Genomic DNA, 21953 nt, shown 5'->3' with positions numbered 1-21953 from the left:
CGTGGTCTTTCGTCCGTTACAAAAAATTCAGTTGTCTTTTTCTCCCAAACTCCAGTTCTGATTGACTTCAAACTTGGTATACAGCTTCTGTATGATGATGTCAACACAAGGTATTGAAATTATTTAGATCCGGATCTGATTCTGGATTTGGTGCCACTTTGAAAAATGTTCCCATTATAACAGATAGGAAGTGGATTGATCCAATAAATCAGTATCAATGATATCAAGTTGGAATTTGAATTTTTCACAGATCTGATTGGAATATGACCAAAACATGGGCTATTTCTGTCATATAATAAATACAAAGAACTGGGTGATAGTAAATGGCATTTGGATACATTTCCCAAAGCTTTTAATTTGGCCGGTAAGATACAGGGCCATTGGTGCTGTTTTTTTTTTAAATTTTTGGTTTTAAATTGAAAAACGAATGAACGAATGATACACGCGCCCCCCCATCTACTGTCATTGAAGGAAAAAAGTTTGGAGTCCCTGTGAAGCCCCGCCCATTAGAGGCGTGGTTTCTGATGCAGTGGGCGGTGTTTCCCTCCCTCTCTCCTCCTGTGTATATTCCACGAGCTGTCACAGCGGCGGCGACCGACACACACAGAAGCACACATCCGTATCCACACACACGCACACACATCCACACACACACATATCCACTACCAGCAGCAGCAGCAGCAGCAGTCCGCTCCCACTCTGCCTCTGGCTTCACCTTCCACGGACACACTTGGACATGGACGTGCAGGGGCTGACGTCCACGGCGCTGCTCTCGGTTCTCCACATCCCCGCGGTGTTTGCTTTCTTCTAGCCCGCGTGTCCGTGTAGAAACCGGCCCCGAGGCACGGCACGGCACGGCACGGCACGGGACCACACGGCACGTCCCACACCGCTGACCTGAAAAGGGGACTAGTGTGTTTTTAGTCGAAAGCTCGAGGCTGCAGTGGGAGACACAGACTCACGCGCACACAGACTCACGCGCGCACAGCGAGAAGAAAAAAAGGCCGTTTGAGGATATCGGACGTCACAGAGAGGACACATAAGAGCGAGCGGCTTTTTTTTTTTTGTCCTCCATCATGGCGAGTGACTCTCCAGCTCGGAGTCTGGATGAAATCGACCTGTCTGCTTTAAGGGTGAGTTTCTATGACACTAAAAAAAAAAAAAAAAAAAAAAAAAAAAAATGCAGGTCTGGCGCGTGCGTTCGTGTTTCTTCTTCTTCTACTCTGTCCCCTTCTTCTTTCTTCTTCTTCTTCTGCACCTGACAGCAGTTCATGAATAAACACTGGAAGCTGCTTCTAGAGGCGGATGCGTGGGAGACACGACGGTTCAGCCAGGCCACGATGTGTCAAATAATAGATGAAATCATACACGTGTATATTTAGACCTGAACTAAAGTGAGTGATGGAGATGGAGCCTTTATGAGCAGCAGCAGAAGTCAGGGAAGTGAAGCTGAAGGCTGAGGTTGGATTCATTCTGGTGGAGCTGGGAATCTGCTGACCTCGATTGAGAGACAGAAAGAGGGGGAATTGTGGATGTGTTTTTTTTTGTTTTTTTTTTTCATTGGGTCAGCCTATTAAGGGCCTATCAGACAGCAATGGAATGTAATGTTTCTCCTCCATGCTCCTGCTGATTCGTCAGAACTGTATTTTCAGACCTGTTATTATTTCCTCTAAGTCTGGGGTGTCAAACTCATTTTAGTTCAGTTCCACATTCAGGCCAAATTTGGTCTGAAATGGGCCGTACCAGTAAAATAATAACATAATAATATAGAAATAATGTCAACTCTGAACTTTTCTCTATGTTTTAGAGCGAAAAAAAGTTAATTTACATTATGAAAAGGTTTACATCTACAAACTATCCTTTCAAAAGATGTGAATAACATGAACAAACTGAAAAAATAAGTGTAATTTTAACATTATCCTGCCTCAGTTTATCATTTACACATGTACATTATAACTTACAGATCACAGTGGATCTACAAATACACAAAATATGTATTAACAGGCAGAATATTGGTAAAATTGTACTTACTTCTCTTAAGGCATTTCAGGTTGTTCATATTTGTTCAGGTTATGGACATTTTTTGCAAAATTATACTTTGTTTTAGTGTAAATATATGAAAATATTTACATTTACAAAGAGAAAAAATTGGACTTGTCATTATTTCTATGTTATTATGATAGTATTTGACTGGTCCTGCCCACTTGAGATCGAACTAGTCTGAATGTGGAACCTGAACTAAAAGGATTGTTAATATCTTAGTGTAATTTTTGCATTTCACACATTCATCCCAAGGGCCGGACTAGACCCTTTGGTGGGCCAGATTTGGCCTGCGGGCTGCATGTTTGACACCTGTGTTTCAGAGCGAAAAAAGTAAATTTACATTGTGAAAAGGTTTACATCTACAAACTATCCTTTCAAACGATGTGAATAACATGAACAAACTGAAAAAAATAAGTGTAATTTTAACAATATTTTGCCTCAGTTTATCATTTTACATATGTGCATTATAACGTACAGATCACAGTGGATCAACAAATACACAAAACATTTAAAATAACAGACCGAATCTTGTTAAAATTGTACTTACTTCTCTTAAGACATTTCAGGTTGTTCATATTTGTTCAGGTTATTCACATTTTTTGCAAAATTATTCTTTGTTTTAGTGGAAATACAAGAAAACATTTACATTTACAAAGAGAAAAAATTGGACTTGTCATTATTTCTATGTTATTATGATAGTATTTGACTGGTCCTGCCCACTTGAGATCGAACTAGTCTGAATGTGGAACCTGAACTAAAAGGATTGTTAATATCTTAGTGTAATTTTTGCATTTCACACATTCATCCCAAGGGCCAGACTGGACCCTTTGGTGGGCCGGATTTGGCCCCCGGGCTGCATGTTTGACTCCCGTGCTCTAAGTTGTTGTGTGTTGGTATGTGTGTGTGTGTGTGTTTCAGTGGCAGCCTACCTGTAGTCAGTGTGTAACCTACTCCTGCATCAAAGCAGGATCCTATGCTGCAATAGTCTGCTCTTTTGTTCATCTGCTGCTGCTGTTGCTGCTGCAAAAAAACAAACAAAAAAACACAGTAAAACCTTCCTGCTCTTGTGTTTGTGCATGGACACCCATGTTGTCGCTTCACTCGGCATAGTGTGTGTTCGTCTGAGTGTGTGTGTGTGGGTGTCAGCTGCACTTTAATGCTGCACAGGAGAAACAGGGGCTTCTGCTAAAGACCTGTTTGCTGCTGCTGCTGCTCTGAATACTTTGCGAAACCAAACCACATCACAGACACACAATGCAGTCAGTGTCTGCCTGGTGGTAAATGCCTGCTTCCTCGTCTGCTTGATTGTGCCCACATATCCATTTTCATACCTTTATTCTTTCCTCATTCCATCTGTCTTCGTGTCTTTACCCTCTATCTGTTTGACTTGTGTCTCCATGCTTCAGTCACAACTCCGTCTCCACACTACACCCTTTTTCTCTCACTGTTATCACCTGTTTTTTCCACCTCCTCGTCTGTCTGACTGACTGAATCCACCTCCCTGTCTATCTGCCGGTCCTTTTCTGTCTCTGAGCATTATCACTGCCCCACCACCTCTCTAACTCTCCCTGTCTGCATGCAGTGTCATAACGCATGGAATGTGAATGAAGTGTCGACAACAAATTCTTTAGAGGTTTACATGTATGTAGCGTGTTTTCACCAGCGGGCCAAACAGAATTCTGACCAGAAAAGGAACAAAGACTATTATAAAAAAAACAGGGGAAGGAGACAGACAGAGGGCAGATGAAGAAGTGTTTGTGCGTTTGGAGTCAGTGTAATTCAGGATCAGGTGCAAGGACACACATATGCACATTTGTGACTTTATATGATATTTTGCAAACTACTGGCTGAACTTGGTTCTGAGAGTTGCATCTTCACCTGGCATTATTAAATGAAAGGGAAAATGACTCACACAATGACGCAAAAATCACCTGCATGTTTCGCTTACTGATAACGTTGGATTAACTCAACAGAGTGAAAGTGAAAGGCCAATATGTATGTAATAGACTTCATTTGGAAGGAATATCTTCAAGTTCCTGTGTTTAACCCTCAAAGAGCTAAACATCTGCTGCAACCAACTAATACTCTCATTACATTTATATAATTTAGATAAAAATGCAGTTTTTACCTTTTCATTGGCATCATATGTATGTTTTCTCTATTGAACACAGTCAATTTCTACAACATTCATTCACCAATAACTTATAGGCCGTTTCTCAATGTATGTTCTTCCATTCTCGTGATCTTGTGAAACGTCATCAGTCGGGGCCCAAATACTGTTCCAATTGAAAGTTCGCACAAACAAAGTGTTCTTGTCTGCTAGCTTAGACCAAGAATGCACTGGTCTGTGACTCGTGTAGACTTGGCAGGCAAATATCCCAAGATGCACTTTGTGTTACTCTCGAATGCAACGGCGGCTTCTGTGATAAAAATGCTTTATTGAGTCGATGACCGTCAACAGATGATATGATACAATGTTGTAACACGCGTAGGGATGGGAATCGATAAGAATTTAATGATTCCAATTCCATTATCGATTTTGCTTGTTGATCCGATTCCTTATTGATTCTCATTGGGCGAAGGAATAAAAGAGTACAAATGGGTGTGTTTGCATTAACTGTCTTTTATATTTCGAACTCTTCACAGAAAATATACCATATACAGTATGCACAAATAGTAATAACAGATGACGCCGGGCCCGGTTCGTGGGGAGGTGGGGCATACAGTGAAAGTGAAACTAAAGACTCTTTACTAATTCATCTATTGCCGCTTTTCCACTACATGGAACCGGTTTGGCTCAGCTCGGCCCATCTCCTGTTGTTGTGCACCTCATTTCCTTTCCCCTACCTTCAGAAACTTATTTTAAGGGTGTATGATGTTTGTTGACTGCACTGGAACCGTAACTGGGCCCAGTGTTCACTCTGCCACTACATTCACAAGCGCTGCTAAATAGTGTATCAAATACGTGACATTCCTGTAAATGAATCACATGCTGTGGAGAAACGTTTGAACATATTGGAGGGATTTCACCCTTTTGAAGAAATGGAAGCTTTGACAGTGTTCCAGTGGACCTGATGTCGTCTTTTTAGACCGTTTCTGCCTCAACGCCATGTTGGCTACGTTCTGACCAAAACATTGCAGCATACGCGTGAGGTCATCGCGCATGCACAACGAAGGCGGAATCCATAAGCAGAACTGTTAAGCAGGCAGGCAAAAGATTCCAAGGAATCGAGCCACTGGGATCCGGTTCTCAAAAAGAACTGGTTCTCGATTCCCATCCCTAAACACACGCCAGAGGCAGAATAGCAAGAAGTACATTTTTTTTGTTATATGGGATATAACAAAATTAGTTCCAGTTTTGAAAAATATACAAAATCTATAAAAAATATAAACAACATGCAGAGACATGGAGGAAACTTCACAAGAACACAGTCCATCCAATTTCAGAGGCTACCTTCACACACAGCTGGTCTTAATGCACAATTCGGATTTTTTGGTGAAACCAGATTTTTTTTGTGTGCTCGTTCATATTACACGTTAAGTGCGACTTCTATCAGTTGTGAGTATGAACAGCATGCGACTCTGAAGTGACCCGCATGCGTAAAAGAGGTCCTGATGTAATACGTGACCACGCAGGTATGCACTGTGTTTATGGAAATAAATATGTTTTTCCTGCCACTCCTCTTCCTGGGACGCAGAATTTTAACGCTTGTCGCATTTCAATGATGTAAAGGTTGGATAAATGCAACCTAGCCATTCAGTCGCATTGCAAAATATCAGATAAGTTTGGACCACATATGAAAGTGGACTGAGACGGATTTGAAAAAATCAGAGTTTTGATGTTCAAACTGTCTTTAACAGATTGTATACAGGTCACATATGGGCAAAAAAATTGGATTTGGGCCACATTTGCCTGCAGTCTGAACGTAGCCAGAGAGACTTGTGTTCTTAGGAAGTGCGTTCTCTGGGACCGTTCTTACTAAGACCGTACTCAGCGAGTTCACAGGACCGTACTCTACGAACTTGAAATTGAGAAACAGCCATAGTTTGACTCATGACAGTGGTTGTCGTTGCTTGATTTTATGTTCAGTGAATGATGTATTTTGTTAAAAAGTCACTTTTCTCTAATGTCATTGAATAATCTTCAAATTTCCTCTGAGCTTTAATGAACATATGCATGATCCTGAAATTGAATATAGCTGAAAATACCTAATTATCGCCTAAAATGTAAAATTCAGAGGATGATATTATAATAGATTTGATGAATCACTTAGGGAAAGTTAGACGAAGAGGAAAATTAATTAGGAAGTTGACACAAAAATAGTTGTAGGTCTTCAAGGATTGACGAGACAAACAAACTAATACAACACCTCAACACTATTTTCGCTTTTTCCTGCTTCAAACTGTTATCAGAGCTCTAATCTGTGTGTGTGAGTGTGTTTATGTGTTATTATCAGTTCATTAAATAGCAGTCTTTGTTGAACAGATACAGATATAGCTGCTCCAGACTTTTCGGTTGGAAAGTGTCATTTTTCAAACCTAACACCTCAAAAGAACATTGATTCGTGTGAATGTAATTTGTCAGAAGGAAAACAGAGACAGAGGCTTTTTGGCTGCATTGTTATTCAGGGTTTACAGTGTAACTATGGTCGTTCTGCAGAGGTGTTATTATGTTCTCTTGTTCCCTCCAAAAACATGTCTCTGGACTTGTCTTTGGTAATGACAGAGAGGTAGAGTGTGTGTTTACCACAGAAGTCTGCAGGAAATCAGATTGAGTTCCTTGACATGCCCGGACCAGTCCTGTCTACTTGAATCTTATTTTCATTGTTTTGTTTTGTTTTTTTTATATTTCCTTTATCTTGGTTACTGTTTACTGATCTGATTCATGGATCATATGAGGATCTTTTGAGGTAGAATCTGAATGACAGTTTTTAATAAAATGTAGGTGAGTTACAATTAGGGATGTAACGATTACCGATATAGCGTTAAACGGCTGTAAAATTGCCAACGATTAGTATTACCGTTTAAATTCTAATTATCATGATAACTGTGTTTGATTACCGCACTTTTCCGGAGAAAACGCCTATGTAAAGATCTGCTTTTATGTCAAATATTTGAGTATAGTTTTAATCTATTACAATTTTAATTTCATATACCTAATATTTGGAACCAATATTCACTTTTAAAGTCTTTGAAAAGGTTCGTTAAGCATCTGTGTGTTATTTATGCAATAAATTATATAAATTTTTTAAATCGGATTTTATATATTTTTTGTGTGTTTTCTAGGCTTTTGTGTTGATGTAGTAGGTTGAAGTGAAAAAAATAATAGGCAAATGATATAAATGAAGTTGTGCTGAAAAAAAGAAACCAAACATGGGTATAGGAAACATTTGTTTATATAGTATATAAAGGCAAAATCAAAAGTACTGAACAAATGGACAAAATAGGCTCAGACCACTAAGGGTTAATACTTGAATGTTTCTGTCAACAGAAAGTACATTGTGCGTATTATTTTATTTATTTATTTATTTATTTATTTATTTTTAAATACAATTTGGTTAAATTATTTCAGTGCGTGTATCAGTACTTTTTGAACATTTTGAGCTCAATTTCAACAATACCACGATAATAATGATGACTGTGATAATTTTGGTCACAATAACTGTGATATGAAATTTTTGTATCGTTACATCCCTAGTTACCACTAAAATCTGACAACTTCTTCATTGTTTTTGAAGACTTCTGATTCATATTGCTCAAACTATACATCTGTGACCGCTGCAGTGTCTTCATCGAATGCACAGACTCTGATTGGCCAACTATGTCCTGCATGTTTTTATAAAGAACTGAGGATATTTTGCTGTTGGGTTTAATGTCAGAAAAAGCTTTAAATCAGATGTATTTTGCACATCAGACTTCAGAATCTGGACCGGTTATTTGTGGCTGTCTGGAGTCATTTTGTCAATCATTGTTTCTTCAGAAGCAAAACAATGTGTTATAAGGTTAAAACCTCTTTAACATCCACGGGGTCAGTGGTGACCCATTTTAGGGTTGGGATTAGGGTCACATTTGAGACAGGGTTAAACTGATGTAGTTTTAATTGTGTTTCAATCACATGTTAAACACACAAAGAAGACGTTGACTTACAAATGAAGCCTAATAGTGTGTATATTGTTTTTACTGTTTAATCCTAACCCCAGTTTAGGGCCAGAGCTCCCAGAGAATAGCGGATGTTATAATCTTAGAGTGCACTAAATCTGATGATTTTTATACCACTTTGCTTTCCAAAGTCAAACTCTGTTTTTTTTTTTTTTGTATCTGTGTTCAAGGAAAACAGAGACATTGTAAAATGATGGCATCATACCCCAATTTGCATTCAAATAATAGAATAATAACCTATAAATAATGAAGACTCCAAGTGTTTCTTTTTGTTTTAGTGCAATAAAAACCATTAAATTATGAAAATATTTACATTTACAAACTATCCAAACAAAAAAGATGTGAAGAATACCAGAAAAAAAAGACATTTCTTAAGAAAAATAAGTGCAATTTTAACAATATTCTGGGATTTTTAGTAAATGTTTTGTGCATTTGTGGATCTGATCTGTAAGTTGTGTAAATAATAAACTGACACATAATATTGTTGAAATTATTCTAATTTTAGTTCCAAATTCCTAACTTCAAAATTTCAACAATATAATGCTGATTACGAAATGTTTGTTTAACATTGTGTGTAATGCACATGTGCAAAAGATGAGGTGAGGCATAATATTGTTAAAATTGCACTTATTTTTCTTAAGAAATTGAATTTTTTTTCTGGTCATTTACAGTTTTTGGGAAAGGATAGTTTGTAAATGTCAGTATTTTCAAATTTGGATGTTTTTTATCGCACTAAAACAAAGAGAAAAACTTGGATTTGTCAATATGTATAGGTTATTATGCTGTTATTTTAATCCTTTAACCTGTTTGAGATAGAATTGGGCTGAATGTGAGTTTGACATCCCTGCCTTAGAGAGATGGACACATGTTAAAAATACCTTCAGACAACCTGAACCAACACTTAATGTAACTCAAGTTTATAGCTGAACTTGTTGCTGCTTCATCTTCATGACAGATTAAAGCAGTGGTTTCCAACCTTTTTTAGCTCATGACCCCATTTTAACATCGCAAATTTCTGGCGACCCCAGATATTCAAAATAGAGACTTTTTTTCTTGCTAAAATTAATTTGTTTTTGATCTTGTAATAGTTTGCCATACTATGTTGCAAATAAATGTTAATTTTAGGTGACTTTAGTCTGTATAATGTATATTATTATGGACGGAGGCAGAAAAGTCAGGTGTAGAATACTGCACAAAGGGAGAATTAGATTTTCCTTGGTCAGGATATGTACAGTCAGTCCAGCTTGGATTTACAAGGCTGACAATTAATACTGAACAAACAAGAACTCAAACTATGAATTATGAAAGAGTTGCAGCATCTGAAACTGACCACAATGAACATTTGACAGATAAACAGAACCACAGCGCTGCAGTTTCACAACCACAGTTTGTCATGTCTTTTATGTACAGGGTGTCCCATAAGTCTCCATACATAGGAGGCATAATACATATGGTTCTAACATGTATTTCTTTATATTTCTTCTTTATAGTTCTTCAGCAGTGGAGGACACGCATTGAAATGTGTTCCTGACAAAATGGCAGTCATATAAAGCATATTATATAAATAAAAATGGTTTATGTCAAGAAATGTTTATTTTTCCTATGTATGGAGACTTATGGGACACCCTGTATTGTGATTCTGTCTCTCAACTCACCATAGATTTTTATTAGTAAGATTTTATTTTATTTTATTTTTTTACATTTTTATCAATTTCTAGAAATTTCAGATGACCCCATTTGAATTCCAGGCGACTCCACGTGGGGTCCCGACCCCAAGGTTGAAAAACACTGGATTAAAGCGTCTGCAATGTCCAGTGTTATCCACTGTGTCCAGTTTGTCCGACAGTTACTGAGGTTTGTCTGAGCTTCTGAGCGTCATGTGAACAGACATATTACAAAATAAAAGTTGCGTAGATAGCATTAAAAGAAAATCTACATCTTTAGGAAAATATCTGTGTTAGTGTGGACAGGGCGTTGGTATTAAGAGATACCACAGATTCAGTATAAATGGACTGTAATAAACCCACTGCCGAGCAACTTTAATGCTGCAAACAACCCATAATGCAACGCTAGTACTTGAGCTATGAAGTTTTGACAGTGCAGCTCTATTTATGCAGATCATATGACAAATACAGATCATCCACAATATAAGATTATGCGATCGCCCAGCCCTCTTTGTCATGTTTGACACCTCCCCACACGCTCTCAGATGAGCGTTTAGTCGACCGCTGGACAGGGCAAGACAGGAAGTAGGTCAGCACGCTCTGATGATGTGTTTAGTGGGGGGTGGGTGATTATAATACTGGCATGGGTGGCAGTGGTGGTGATGATGGGGGATTGTGTTGTGTGTCTGTGTTTGTATGGGGAAAGGGTGGGGGTGGGGTGGGGGTTAGGGACCAAAGCTTACCCTTGCATTTGGGAACTCTGACCATCACAAACAAACACACAAACTGCCTAAAATTAGCTTAGAGGTCCTATTTATGTCTTTGTGCATAAGAAATCCATATAAGTGAATCCCCAAAGGAACTTTGTGTTGGTAAATGTAAGTTATGTAAATTTACAGGATTTCAGTTCTGTTGCAACATGTTGATGGTCATATGAACTATGTTTTCAGGTCAAAAATGTCCAATTTCATCACAATTAATGCTATATTTTCATGTCACAAATGGCCAAGTTATATTTGAACTGAATTTACCTGGAAAACAAATATTGTATTCTTTTAGATTCCCCAATTTTTCTTACAAGATTCTATACTACATATCGCATGTTTTATTTTTACAGGTTCAATATGGAGTATGGTGCTGATCCATCCTGCTTATGTTACGCCAATACATACATGAAGAATGTCACACGTCACTTTTGAAATCAACAGTTTTCTAATAATAAGCATTTTTATAAAGAAATAACAATTCTATATTGTTATTTACTCTTTAGTATGATGATAAACTACACAATAAATAATTGTGATCCTAGTTTTTGCACAGGGATCATTAGTGTAAACGGTGACATGGCTGCTGAGCATCAGTATGATGGGATCCGGAACAACCATGTCACATCCGTCCACTGACACATTTAGTGTTTTTGTGTCAGCTGGTGTTGTTTTAGATCCACAATACTAACATTTATGAATAAGAGGAGAATTAACAATAGTAAGTATATAAGTTTATTCCTAGTAAAGTACTGGTACTGACCAGGTCATCATGGGTAATGTCACGTCCGTCCACCAGCAGAAGTTTTCACATACACGTGCTATTCAAAATCCATTATTTCTGAAAATAGAGCTTCCACTGTCAAATAATATCAGTAGTCTGTGCACAAATGTATTAGCATTATTTCAACACAGTTCTATGCATTTCTTACACCTTTTTTTTTTTGGACAAAAATGGCCACTCATTTGACCCCCTAAGGAAATTTTAGCCAAAACACACACACACACACACACACACACACACACACACACACACACACACACACACACACACACACATAGTAACACAAAGAGACAGACAGAACTGAGTGGGAAGTAAAGTGGAGAGAGAAGTGGCTTTTCATGTTCGCTGTCTCTGCACTTTTCCCTTTCTGTTTCTCTCTCTCCGTCTCTTTTTCTTATGCCTTGTCTCTCTCTCGCTTTCTTTGCGTCATTTGTCGGTGTCGCCCATCGACCTCAGCGGCACCTGTGTAGACAATTGACGTTTCACCAGAACCAGAAAAGGCCAGAGTTCCATGTTTGCCGTCTTGATGTGACTCACAGTTTGACAGCAACAAAAGCAGAAAAGGTCGCAGCTCTGTGGTTTTCTACAGACAGTGGTTTTTATGTAAAGTGATACAGACACACACATACACACACGTACACACACATGCACACACACACTCACGCACACACAGGTTGGTCAGAGGCGTCAGAAGCACGGGTTCATCCAGTCAGCTGATGAGAGCAACAGATGGTGAACCAGCAGGAAGTACGGCCACAGCACCACACATACACACACACACACGCACACACACACACACACACACACACACACACACACACACACATGCACACAAGACTGGCAATGGACAAATGTGCTGTGCAGAGACTCAGGTGTGAGATCGGAGATGAAAGAGGGAGCAGGTGAGGATGAAGGGACAGTGACACGGTCAGAGGACGATGGAGAGGACGACGCAGAAGGACGGGGAGACGCAGAGACGGATTCCCAGAGAAAAAAAACGGGACAAAAGACGAACAGAAAAAACAGAAACAGACGAAGAACAGCAGTGGCTACCAAAGTCAAGTTAACTATTTAATGTCTCATCAGAAAAGAAAAAAAACATTAAAAAATACATCATAACTGTCAAAACAAACATTTTTCCTGAATGGTGCGATGTTAGTCTAGAGATGGAGCTATCAAATATTTTTGTAATTGATTACTCTGTTGATTATTTTCTTTGATTCAATTCAATTAAATGATTATTTGAATAGGTGAAAAAAATTGTAAAAATGTGAAACAGACATGTTTGACGATAACAAAACAACTTGTCCTTTATTCCAGAAGCAGCTGAAACAACAACCACAAAAAGTGTAAAAAAGGATATATATAAAAAGATCTATATAGAAATAGCAATAATAACAACAGTATAAAAGTATAGGTTATATATATATTAACAACAAACAAGTCAAATGACATCTGCAAACAATTTGTGCACTGCAGTCTTCAACACATTTGGATCAAACGTACTTACAACTTAAGATGGAACTGTGCATCACTATAAGCGTCCGTGTGAAATGCAACAGCGGAACCAATGTTTAATGTTAGCAAAATTGAAGAAATAAAGCTTCAATTCAGGAAAATTGTAATTGAATAATTTTTTAAATTGATTTGACTCGATTAATCGTCTCAGCTCTGTGTCAGTTATGGATAAGATAACGGCAACAATCGCTGTAAAAACTGATATGTAATATTAGCTTGGCATCAACACATCGTCAGTGTTGACCACACGTGAAACTACTCAACTTCTAACAAGCAAACGTGGCACAATGCATTTTTTTTGTCTCATTGCATTTGTGATGTTAGCTCTGTCCTGTTTGCATTTTATATCTTATATAGATATCTTGTATCTATATCAGTAATTTTTCTCTTGTTACGTCTTCTACAACATTTTCACCATCTCATGTCTTTTATGTCATTTTCATCTTATTGTGACTTTTTTGTCTTGTTATGTGTTTAATGATTGCGACAACAATGTGCAACATTATTTTTGACTACAGAAATTTTTTTTGTCTTGTTTACATTGTTTTCCTATTGTTATAGAATAGAATACAAACACACACCACTATCTTATCTGTCATGTTGTTTGCATCTTGTTGTGTCTTGCTCATCATCTTGTTTCATCCATGCACTTTCATCACAATGTTTTTATTTTTTTGCATCCTTCACATTGTTTTCATCTGATTTAATCTTTTATGTAATTACCTCCACCAAGGAGGTTATGTTTTTGCCGGCGTTGGTTTGTCTGTCTGTCTGTGTGCAAGATAACTCAAAAAGTTATGGATGGATTTGGATGAAAATTTCAGGAAATGTTGATACTGGCACAAGGAACAAATGATTAAATTTTGGTGGTGATCTGCCTTGGTGGAGGTCTGTGGAGGTCTACGAGTGCTTTTCTAGTTTGGATATTATTTTTGTAATGTTACGTATTGTAAGGCTATTTATATCATGTTACGTTTTCATCTTGTGCCATTTTAGTCTTGCAGTACCTTCTACACCATTTTCACTCAGTTGCTCATCTTTGTCTTGCTGGGGCTTTTATGACTGGGATCTCCTGTGTATTTCACATGTTGAGGTCAACATTTAGAGACATTTCCAGGAAACACCTTCTTCTTCTTCTTCTGCTCTTCTAATTACTGAAGTGAATTGAGATGCCATGCCATTGTTTTGTACTTTAGACTGACAGTTGGCGACCCAATAAAACCAGCTCTGTCGCTCATTTTGGGTCCAAAGCCTGAGTTTGGGAACCTACACAGACAGACAGTGGGAGCTGAGAGAGGAGAAGCAGGAGAAAGTGACAAGGGCTGTGTTTTGGGCTAAAGGTGGAGATGTGACCAGTGACTAAAGTAGTCCAAGGCAAAGACCCCTCTCCAAATCCCCCCCTCCCCTTCTATCCCCGTTGCCCAGTAAGGCCACATTCCTCGGCCTCTCACCATGGACGCCATAGTAACGGGGCCACAGCAGTGCCCAAGGCTTACACAGAGCTTATTCATGAATACTCTATATACTGTATGGCAGTCTGTCGCTGAGAAATGCCCCTCTCCCTCCCACCCTCCTTTCCACTCTGCCTGCCTGCTTCTAGTTGACCTATTTTTCCCCCCCAAGTCACTGATGGAGCTGCATTGAGTCTTAATTCTCTGCTACACTTATACGAGCACTGCAAGTTTGTCCAGTTACACACAAACGTATAAGGTTCCCTAATGCAGTCAGAGAAATTCAGTCAGTAAATACTGACATTTTCACATAAGATCCTGTCTTTTTTACCCACTGCGATCACATGATTTATGAAAACAGTAGTTTGGTAAAGTTTTCTGCTGTTGACATGCAAATTAAGGAAGGTTTTCCTGAAAATATTAATTTATATATAGGAGGTAGTGTGTCATTAATTTGAAAAAAAAAACAAAAAACAAAAACAAAAAAAAAACAGCCAGTGGTCTGTCATAGCTCCAAGCTAAGTTTCTGAATAATTTACACTCCGTCTTAAAAGCACCAAGATGTTCAACAGTAATAAACAAAATGATGATTATAATGCATAGCGGAGTACCACTAACAGATGTTTTCATCACACAGGTTTCTGTCCATTTGTTGCAAATTTTAACCAAAGTTTCAGAAATGTTAATGTATCTAGGCGTCCATCCACTACTATTACACATATGTGAAGAGTTGGTTCTAGTGCTGGAGCTATTGATTGTTTTTGTAATCGATTAATCTATTGATTAATTTCTTTGATTTGATTAAATGAGTATTTGAATAGGCGGAAAAAAAACAAAACACAAAAGTCAAGTGACATCTACAAACAGTATGTGCACTGCAGCCTTCAACACATTTGTATCCAGCTTACTAACAACTGAGGATGGAACTAACATACAACTGAATAAAATAAAGCCAAATATTTTTAACTCATAAAGACCCAAACAGCTTCTAGTAACAAAAATCATCTACTGATCTAAAATGTCTAATAGCTTCTGAACCACTGAACCTACCAATATGTTGAAATATTTCAGTTAAAATGCAGTTTATCATCTTTTCATGGTCATCAGATATGACCCATTTGGATGTTCAGAGGCTCCATCGTGAATGTAGAAACACCGTCATCTTCTGCAACACTGATTCACCAGTAATACCCATGGAGTTGGATCAATGACAGTGGACACTTGGTTTAGGTTTAGTTACTGATATTTTTGCTGACAAGTCACTTTTTCTTCAATTTTCTCTGTATTCATATAATAACTTTTGAATTTACTCTGACCTTAAATAAACATCTACATGCTCTGTGAATTAAATATAGGGAAATTTCTGATTTGCACTGAAAAAATGCTAAATTACAGAAGATAATAAAGGAAATTAAGATAAATTGCTGAAGAAAGGTTAAATAGAGAGAGAAATTGATTTAGGAACTACCACAGATGTAGGCTACCACTAGGTCTTTATGGGTTAATATTGATAAAAGTTTAAAGGAGTAAGGGACAGTATGTATATCTATGAACAATATGAACAGTATGTATTACCTATGAAAACAGTTGAATTCAAGTCTATATAAAAATAGTGCATTTATATTTTGATAAATATTGAATAAATTGCACCTTATTGGATGCAATTGTATTAGGATACATTGAGGGAAGTGGTTGAACAGGAAGAAAACGCCATAGTTATTACGTTGCCATAGTTATAAAACACACTTATCTCTTATTTGTTCAAATGAAAAGATGTTCAACAACCTGACTGAATTATCACTGTTTTGGCTTTTATGTTGCTTCTGTGTCAAACCATGGAGTACAACAGTCGAGTCACGTTTGATGGAATCTCAACAGTAATCTGTAACTGAAGCTCTCCATCCCATATTTAACCGTCTCTGCTGGTCCGAAAACAACTATGATTGATCACAGGGTAGATTTTCCAGAGTCCAGAGGAGGTGCAGAAATCATATGTTGAATGGTAATTATGAGATTCCAAAAACTCTACTGAGAACTGAAGGTCTAAAAGTCGACATTTAATCGATTAATCCTTGCAGCTCTAAATGCAAATGCTTCACCTTGCTCTCAAGACATTTTTAGAACATTTATTTGGGCATGCACAGGCTCTATAACTCACACTGTCTTCCTTTTTCTTTCCTTTCACTCCAAGTGCGCACACACATACTTGACCTCAAGTGCTTGGAAGACTCATGCACATGTAAACAAGTCCATAGTAGGACTTGAATCCCTCCGTTGTGTCTGACTCACATAGAGCAGAGCAGAGCAGAGCGAGAAGGGAACGCAAGAAAGATGGATCGCAAATTAGTGAAGCAGGGAGCAGCGGGGCAAAACTGAGAAGAAAAGATGAATGATGAGGGGAGGATGGAGGGACGGACGGAGAGGTGACAGGAAAAGGTGTGAAATGACAAGTTGGCAGAGACGGAGTGAAAGTGAGAGGCATCGAGGAGGAGGAGGAGGAGGAGTGGATGGGTTCATTAACATGGCAGAGAAAAAAAAAAAAACTCTGCAGCGCGTATCATCTTCTCCGGGCTGTAAATCTGTGATTAAAAGTTGACTCCTTTTAACGTACTGTACATGTCTGGGTGAGATGCTCTGGGAATTATGCTGCCGCGGCGTCTCCTTGTAAAATGCCAGTAGTGGTGAGCCATGTTGTTAAGTGTAAGTGGTTTTTATAAGAGGCAGCCTGAGCCCCTGCATGATTTCTATCATCCTCTTAGGGTCTCTAATTCAATCCTCCTCACTCATGTGTAATTTGCTTTCTATAGACATTAACAGCACTCACCTGGCTCCAGTCTGACTCACAATCGTATACTATAGATACACAGCAGGACTAACTGTAATAGAAGCTTTAGTTTGAAATAAAAAATGATCTGTTTCTTTAATACTTTTTCCTTTTTTCTGCTTCACTGGTATGCAGACTCCACTCCATAATAATAATTAATCATGTTCAGCTCTCTGACTCACTGTAGGACAGTGTTTTTCAACCTTGGGGTCGGGACCCTATGTGGGGTCGCCTGGTATTCAAATGGGGTCACCTGAAATTTTTAGTAATTGATAAAAATAAAAACTTAGTTATAAAAAATATATGGTGAGTTGAGGAGAGACAATCCTAATCCATAAAAGACATGACAAAGTGTGAAGCTGAAACTGCAGCACTGTGGTTCTGTTTATCTGTCAAATGTTCATTGTGGTCGGTTTCAGATGCTGCAGCTCTTTCATAATTCATAGTTTGAGTTCTTGTTTGTTCAGTTTTAATTGTCAGCCTTGTAAATCCAAGCTGGACTGACTGTACATATCCTGACCAAGGAAAATCAAATTCTCACTTTGTGCAGTAATCTACACCTGGCTTTCCTGCCTCCATCCATAATAATAATATATATTATACAGACTAAATGTCGTCTAAAATTAACATTTATTTGCAACATAGTATAGCAAACTATTACATGATCAAAAACAAATTAATTTTAGCTAAAAACAATGTCTGGGGTTGCCAGAAATTTGTGATGTTAAAATGGGGTCATGAGACAAAAAAGGTTGGGAACCACTGCTGAAGGATAATACATCTGGCCTTTAGGATAAAACTGTTTCAATAAAACTTGTTTAACACAGGTTCTGCTCTGCTTTATTGTGGAAGAATCGGAAAATTCTGCAAACTGAACTCAACACTTTCTCCAGCATATGATTAAGTTACATTATTCTTTAAATCATAAAACTAACAGCACAGTGATAGCAGATTTTCGTATTTGTTTCATCCTTAAAGTCAGAGCTAAACATTTGATGATTTGCATAGGATTAAGGACTAAGTGATAGGGACAAAAAATAATAGGCTGTTACATTTGAGCAGAGCAGTAATATGTACAATGCATTGCAGTGTTTCTCATAAGAAGATAAAAATTTCAGTTGCAAATCAAAAATATACAAGATCTGTTTTTAGCCTATTTATCAAAATAAAGGTTCAAGAACATGACAAATACATTCTAAATAACCTACAGACCTACAGTACATGACAGAAAATGTAACAGTCTTGTTACAGGAATTAAGCTAAGTTAGAACATCGAGGAGGTAGCATGGTGGTGTAGTGGTTAGCATTTTTATGGGCCCTTCTGTGTGGAATTTGCATGTTTTCTGGGTACTCCAACATCCTCCCACATTCCGAAGACATGCACCTGACTAGGTTAATTGGTCAATCGAAACCCCCTTTTACATGGCACTTCTGTTACGGGAATATTTCACCTTTATTCCAGAATGACTGTGTAAACGAAATGTTGGGATCATTTGGTCCCACCTCTATCGTGGTTTTGTAACACCTGTGGAGGTAGTAACAGAGCCATAATAAAGGTGGAATCATGATTCTGGAGCACTATGTAAAAGGAACACCTCTCATTCTGCAACCAAGGTGTGACATTTTGATGACTGCGACCCCCGTGCTGGAAAGACAGCGGCCACATATGAAGGCACAGGCATGGATTCTGCAGCAGCCGCCAGGTGTGCCGTTTCCACCTGTGGCACAATGCCGCGGCACCTGGGGCAGCTGCCACAGTGTCCATGCCAGTGCTTTCATAAGCGTCTGCTGCCTCTCTGGCGCCAGGGGCGTGTACACCAGGGATACACCGATACGAGTATCGGCATCTACTCCGATACTCAGTATGTGTAGTCGTACTTGTACTCGTAAAAGACATCCGATACAAATGCACCGATACCACTTATGGCCGTGTGACACTCACAGTTCAGTGCAGCAGGTATGCGGCGGTGGAATAATGTGTGTGGAGTGTGAAGAGTGTGGAGATTTAACGAAATAAATGATGGTGATAAAAGTAACGCTGACTGCAAGTAACGTTAAAAACAGACAGATACGGACGTAGCGTTCTGTCTGTCCTCTGCGTACATTCCATCCGTTTACTAGGTGCTGGCGGATGCGTAAACAGAATGAGAATACCAGCGGGAGTACGGAGCAGTGCGGACCGCCGCCAACAGAAGTGAAAACGAAACTTATCACTCATTTCTCTTTTCTCTTCCTGCTGAAGCTAAGCTTTTAAACCTTACCAGTGAAAACGCTGCGATATTATTGTCACATTAGTGTTACCTCTGTCGTCTCCATGTTTGTTATTATTGACTTTCTTCTTCTTCTTCTCAAAAAACTTTCCTCTTCTTCGTGGTATTTGTCCAGTATGGTTAATTCAGAGCAGCGTCCCCTGGTGGATTAATTGAGAAACGCTCATTCCAACACATTAAATGTCAGTTGCAGCACTTTGTTCCAGTCAGACTAATGACAATGACAATAAAGCACATTTACAAAAGGAACTAAGAACTGGAATGGGATTATTAGGTACTCGTATCGGTACTCGGTATCGGCAAGTACTCAAACGTAAGTACTCGTACTCGGTTTGGAAAAAAGTGGTATCGGTGCATCCCCAGTGTACACAAACATATCAACTTGACCAGAAAGATGTCGAACTGCAGAGACGCAGAGATCCGCGAGCTGTTGTCACTTCGGGTGGAGTACTCTATCCATGCTAACATTTATGGAACGGTGAAAGATAGGCCGACTCTGGGGAGGTTAGCAACACCGCTACACTCGGGGTATTTCCGATGCACAACTTGTACGTCACACTATACGCTGCGCTGCGTCACTACCCCTTTGATTCTGGAACGTAGGTCTGCTGTGTAAAAGTCCAGCCTGTCTCACCTCTGTTACTCCTTTGGCTTGGCTGTGGAAATCGGTTAATGTTGACTAAAAGGTGGCATCACCATCTCACCTTTTTTCCAGGATCTCTGTGTAAAAGTGGCTTAAGTCACTCATACAGTAGGTGTGAATGTGAGGCTGAATGGCTGTTTATCTGTATATGTCTGCCCTGTGATGAACTGGTGACAGGTCCAGGGGGAACTCCACCTTCACACATAGGTATCTGGGTTAGGCTCAAACATCCTTGTGACCCTCACCATGACTAATGGATGGAAAAATGGTTAGAACATTATGCAAGTGTTCCGTCCCGGCCTAGGGGATAACCCAGATGCACATAATGTGCTCCCTTGTCCTTCCCCAACTGTCAAATAAGATGTTTAAATCTAACAAAAGTGGCTTAATTGTTCTGAAACTATTATGAACTATTATGGAGTTCAGTCAAAACATAGCCAACAATGCTAATATGAACATGTTATTTTAATGTCAACACAGTATTGAGCCATGTTTGTCATGAACTTAACAGTGAAGATAGGTGACACTTTTTCTTTTTATTCAGAAAAACAAACAAAAAAAACACTTACAGGACTTTTAACAAGTACATTAGGTATTAGAACATTAGGTTTTCATCACCAGATTTGTTGTACACAACTGTACAAACTCATCTATCATCTGCTATTTTTTTCAGTAAAGATGATGTGAACTCTCTCCAGTCGTTATGCCTTTCCATTGAAACGTGTAACATGTATATCTGCAGGTTAAAGCTGACAAACTGAACTATTTTAACACTGACGAATCACTGTAAACGCACTTTGATGAAACTGGCTAGCGTAGCATCATTAATGCAATCACAATGCTGTTTGACAAGATATAAAGAGTATATTTAAGACACAACACATCCCTTATTCACAGCTTCAGTCTGTTCTATATAAATGTAAAGTAATACAGAAGTAGTCATGTGAGAGACAACTTTAAGAGTTTTTACTGATGTTATTGGATTGATTTCCACTTAATTCAGTGTTGTTATTGTGGTTTTACCTTGAACCAAGCCAAACATGTTTTCCGTTTAACTTAGTATGTTTTCCCCGTAACGCTAGAGTGTGTTCTTTGTTAAAAGGTTTATTTGCGTGTGAGATGGCCACAGATTATAATGTTTGGCTTTTATCTGATAAGGGAAACTGCAGCAGATGATTATCTCATGCCAAGGCCTCTGTGGCAAATTCCAAGTTCCTGGTCATAAAAACCTCCTTTCATGTGAAGGAGACAAGCAGTTCTCTGTCAGCCTCCTACTTTTCTCTTACATACGATCGTATTTCTGTCATTTTTAAATCTGATTTCACTCAGCTGACATGACATGTTTACTGCTGTTTTTGCAAAATATTCTGACATAGACAGTTGAACACTCAGACTGGAATGGGATATTCTAAAAGATACATTTTTTTAATGTCTAGTTTGGTGTTCAGTTCCACATATACTGATTAATTACTGAGTTTGGTGTCGAGTGAATGTGATTTATTCATCTAGGTATGTTATTGTACACACATATTTTTCAAGGTTTCTAATATTTACATTTACATTTATGCATTTGGCAGATACTTTTTTCCAAAGCAACCTACAGGGGAAAACCAAGATAAAAAAAAAAAAACATAATAAAAAATAAAATAAAATAAAATACAGGAATAGATTAAAGACATAAAGCAGCTGTACAATTAAAAACAATGTCGTACAGAAGCTTCAAAAGCAAAATTATAGACTAAAAATACAAGAATAGATTAAGAAGACATAAAAAAACAGCTGTACAATTAAAACAGTGAAATAAAAATACCAAGTAAAACAACAGCATAACCA

General features: G+C 38.3%; 1 protein-coding gene across 20 annotated transcripts in view; it reads left to right on the top strand.

The window, feature by feature from the left end:
* Window positions 1-616: 616 nt before the first annotated feature.
* Window positions 617-21953, top strand: part of tnika (TRAF2 and NCK interacting kinase a) — a 173396-nt gene continuing 152059 nt past the window's right edge. For all 20 annotated transcript variants that reach the window (XM_030126409.1, XM_030126407.1, XM_030126401.1 and 17 more), the window contains exon 1: window positions 617-1133. In XM_030126409.1, coding sequence (XP_029982269.1) covers window positions 1077-1133 — 57 coding nt within the window. In that variant the 5' untranslated portion in view covers window positions 617-1076. The remainder of the gene's footprint in view (window positions 1134-21953) is intronic.

This window comes from Sphaeramia orbicularis, chromosome 22, assembly GCF_902148855.1.
Source record: "Sphaeramia orbicularis chromosome 22, fSphaOr1.1, whole genome shotgun sequence".
NCBI classification, from domain to species: domain Eukaryota; kingdom Metazoa; phylum Chordata; class Actinopteri; order Kurtiformes; family Apogonidae; genus Sphaeramia; species Sphaeramia orbicularis.
This window is presented reverse-complemented; position numbering and strand designations above follow the sequence as displayed.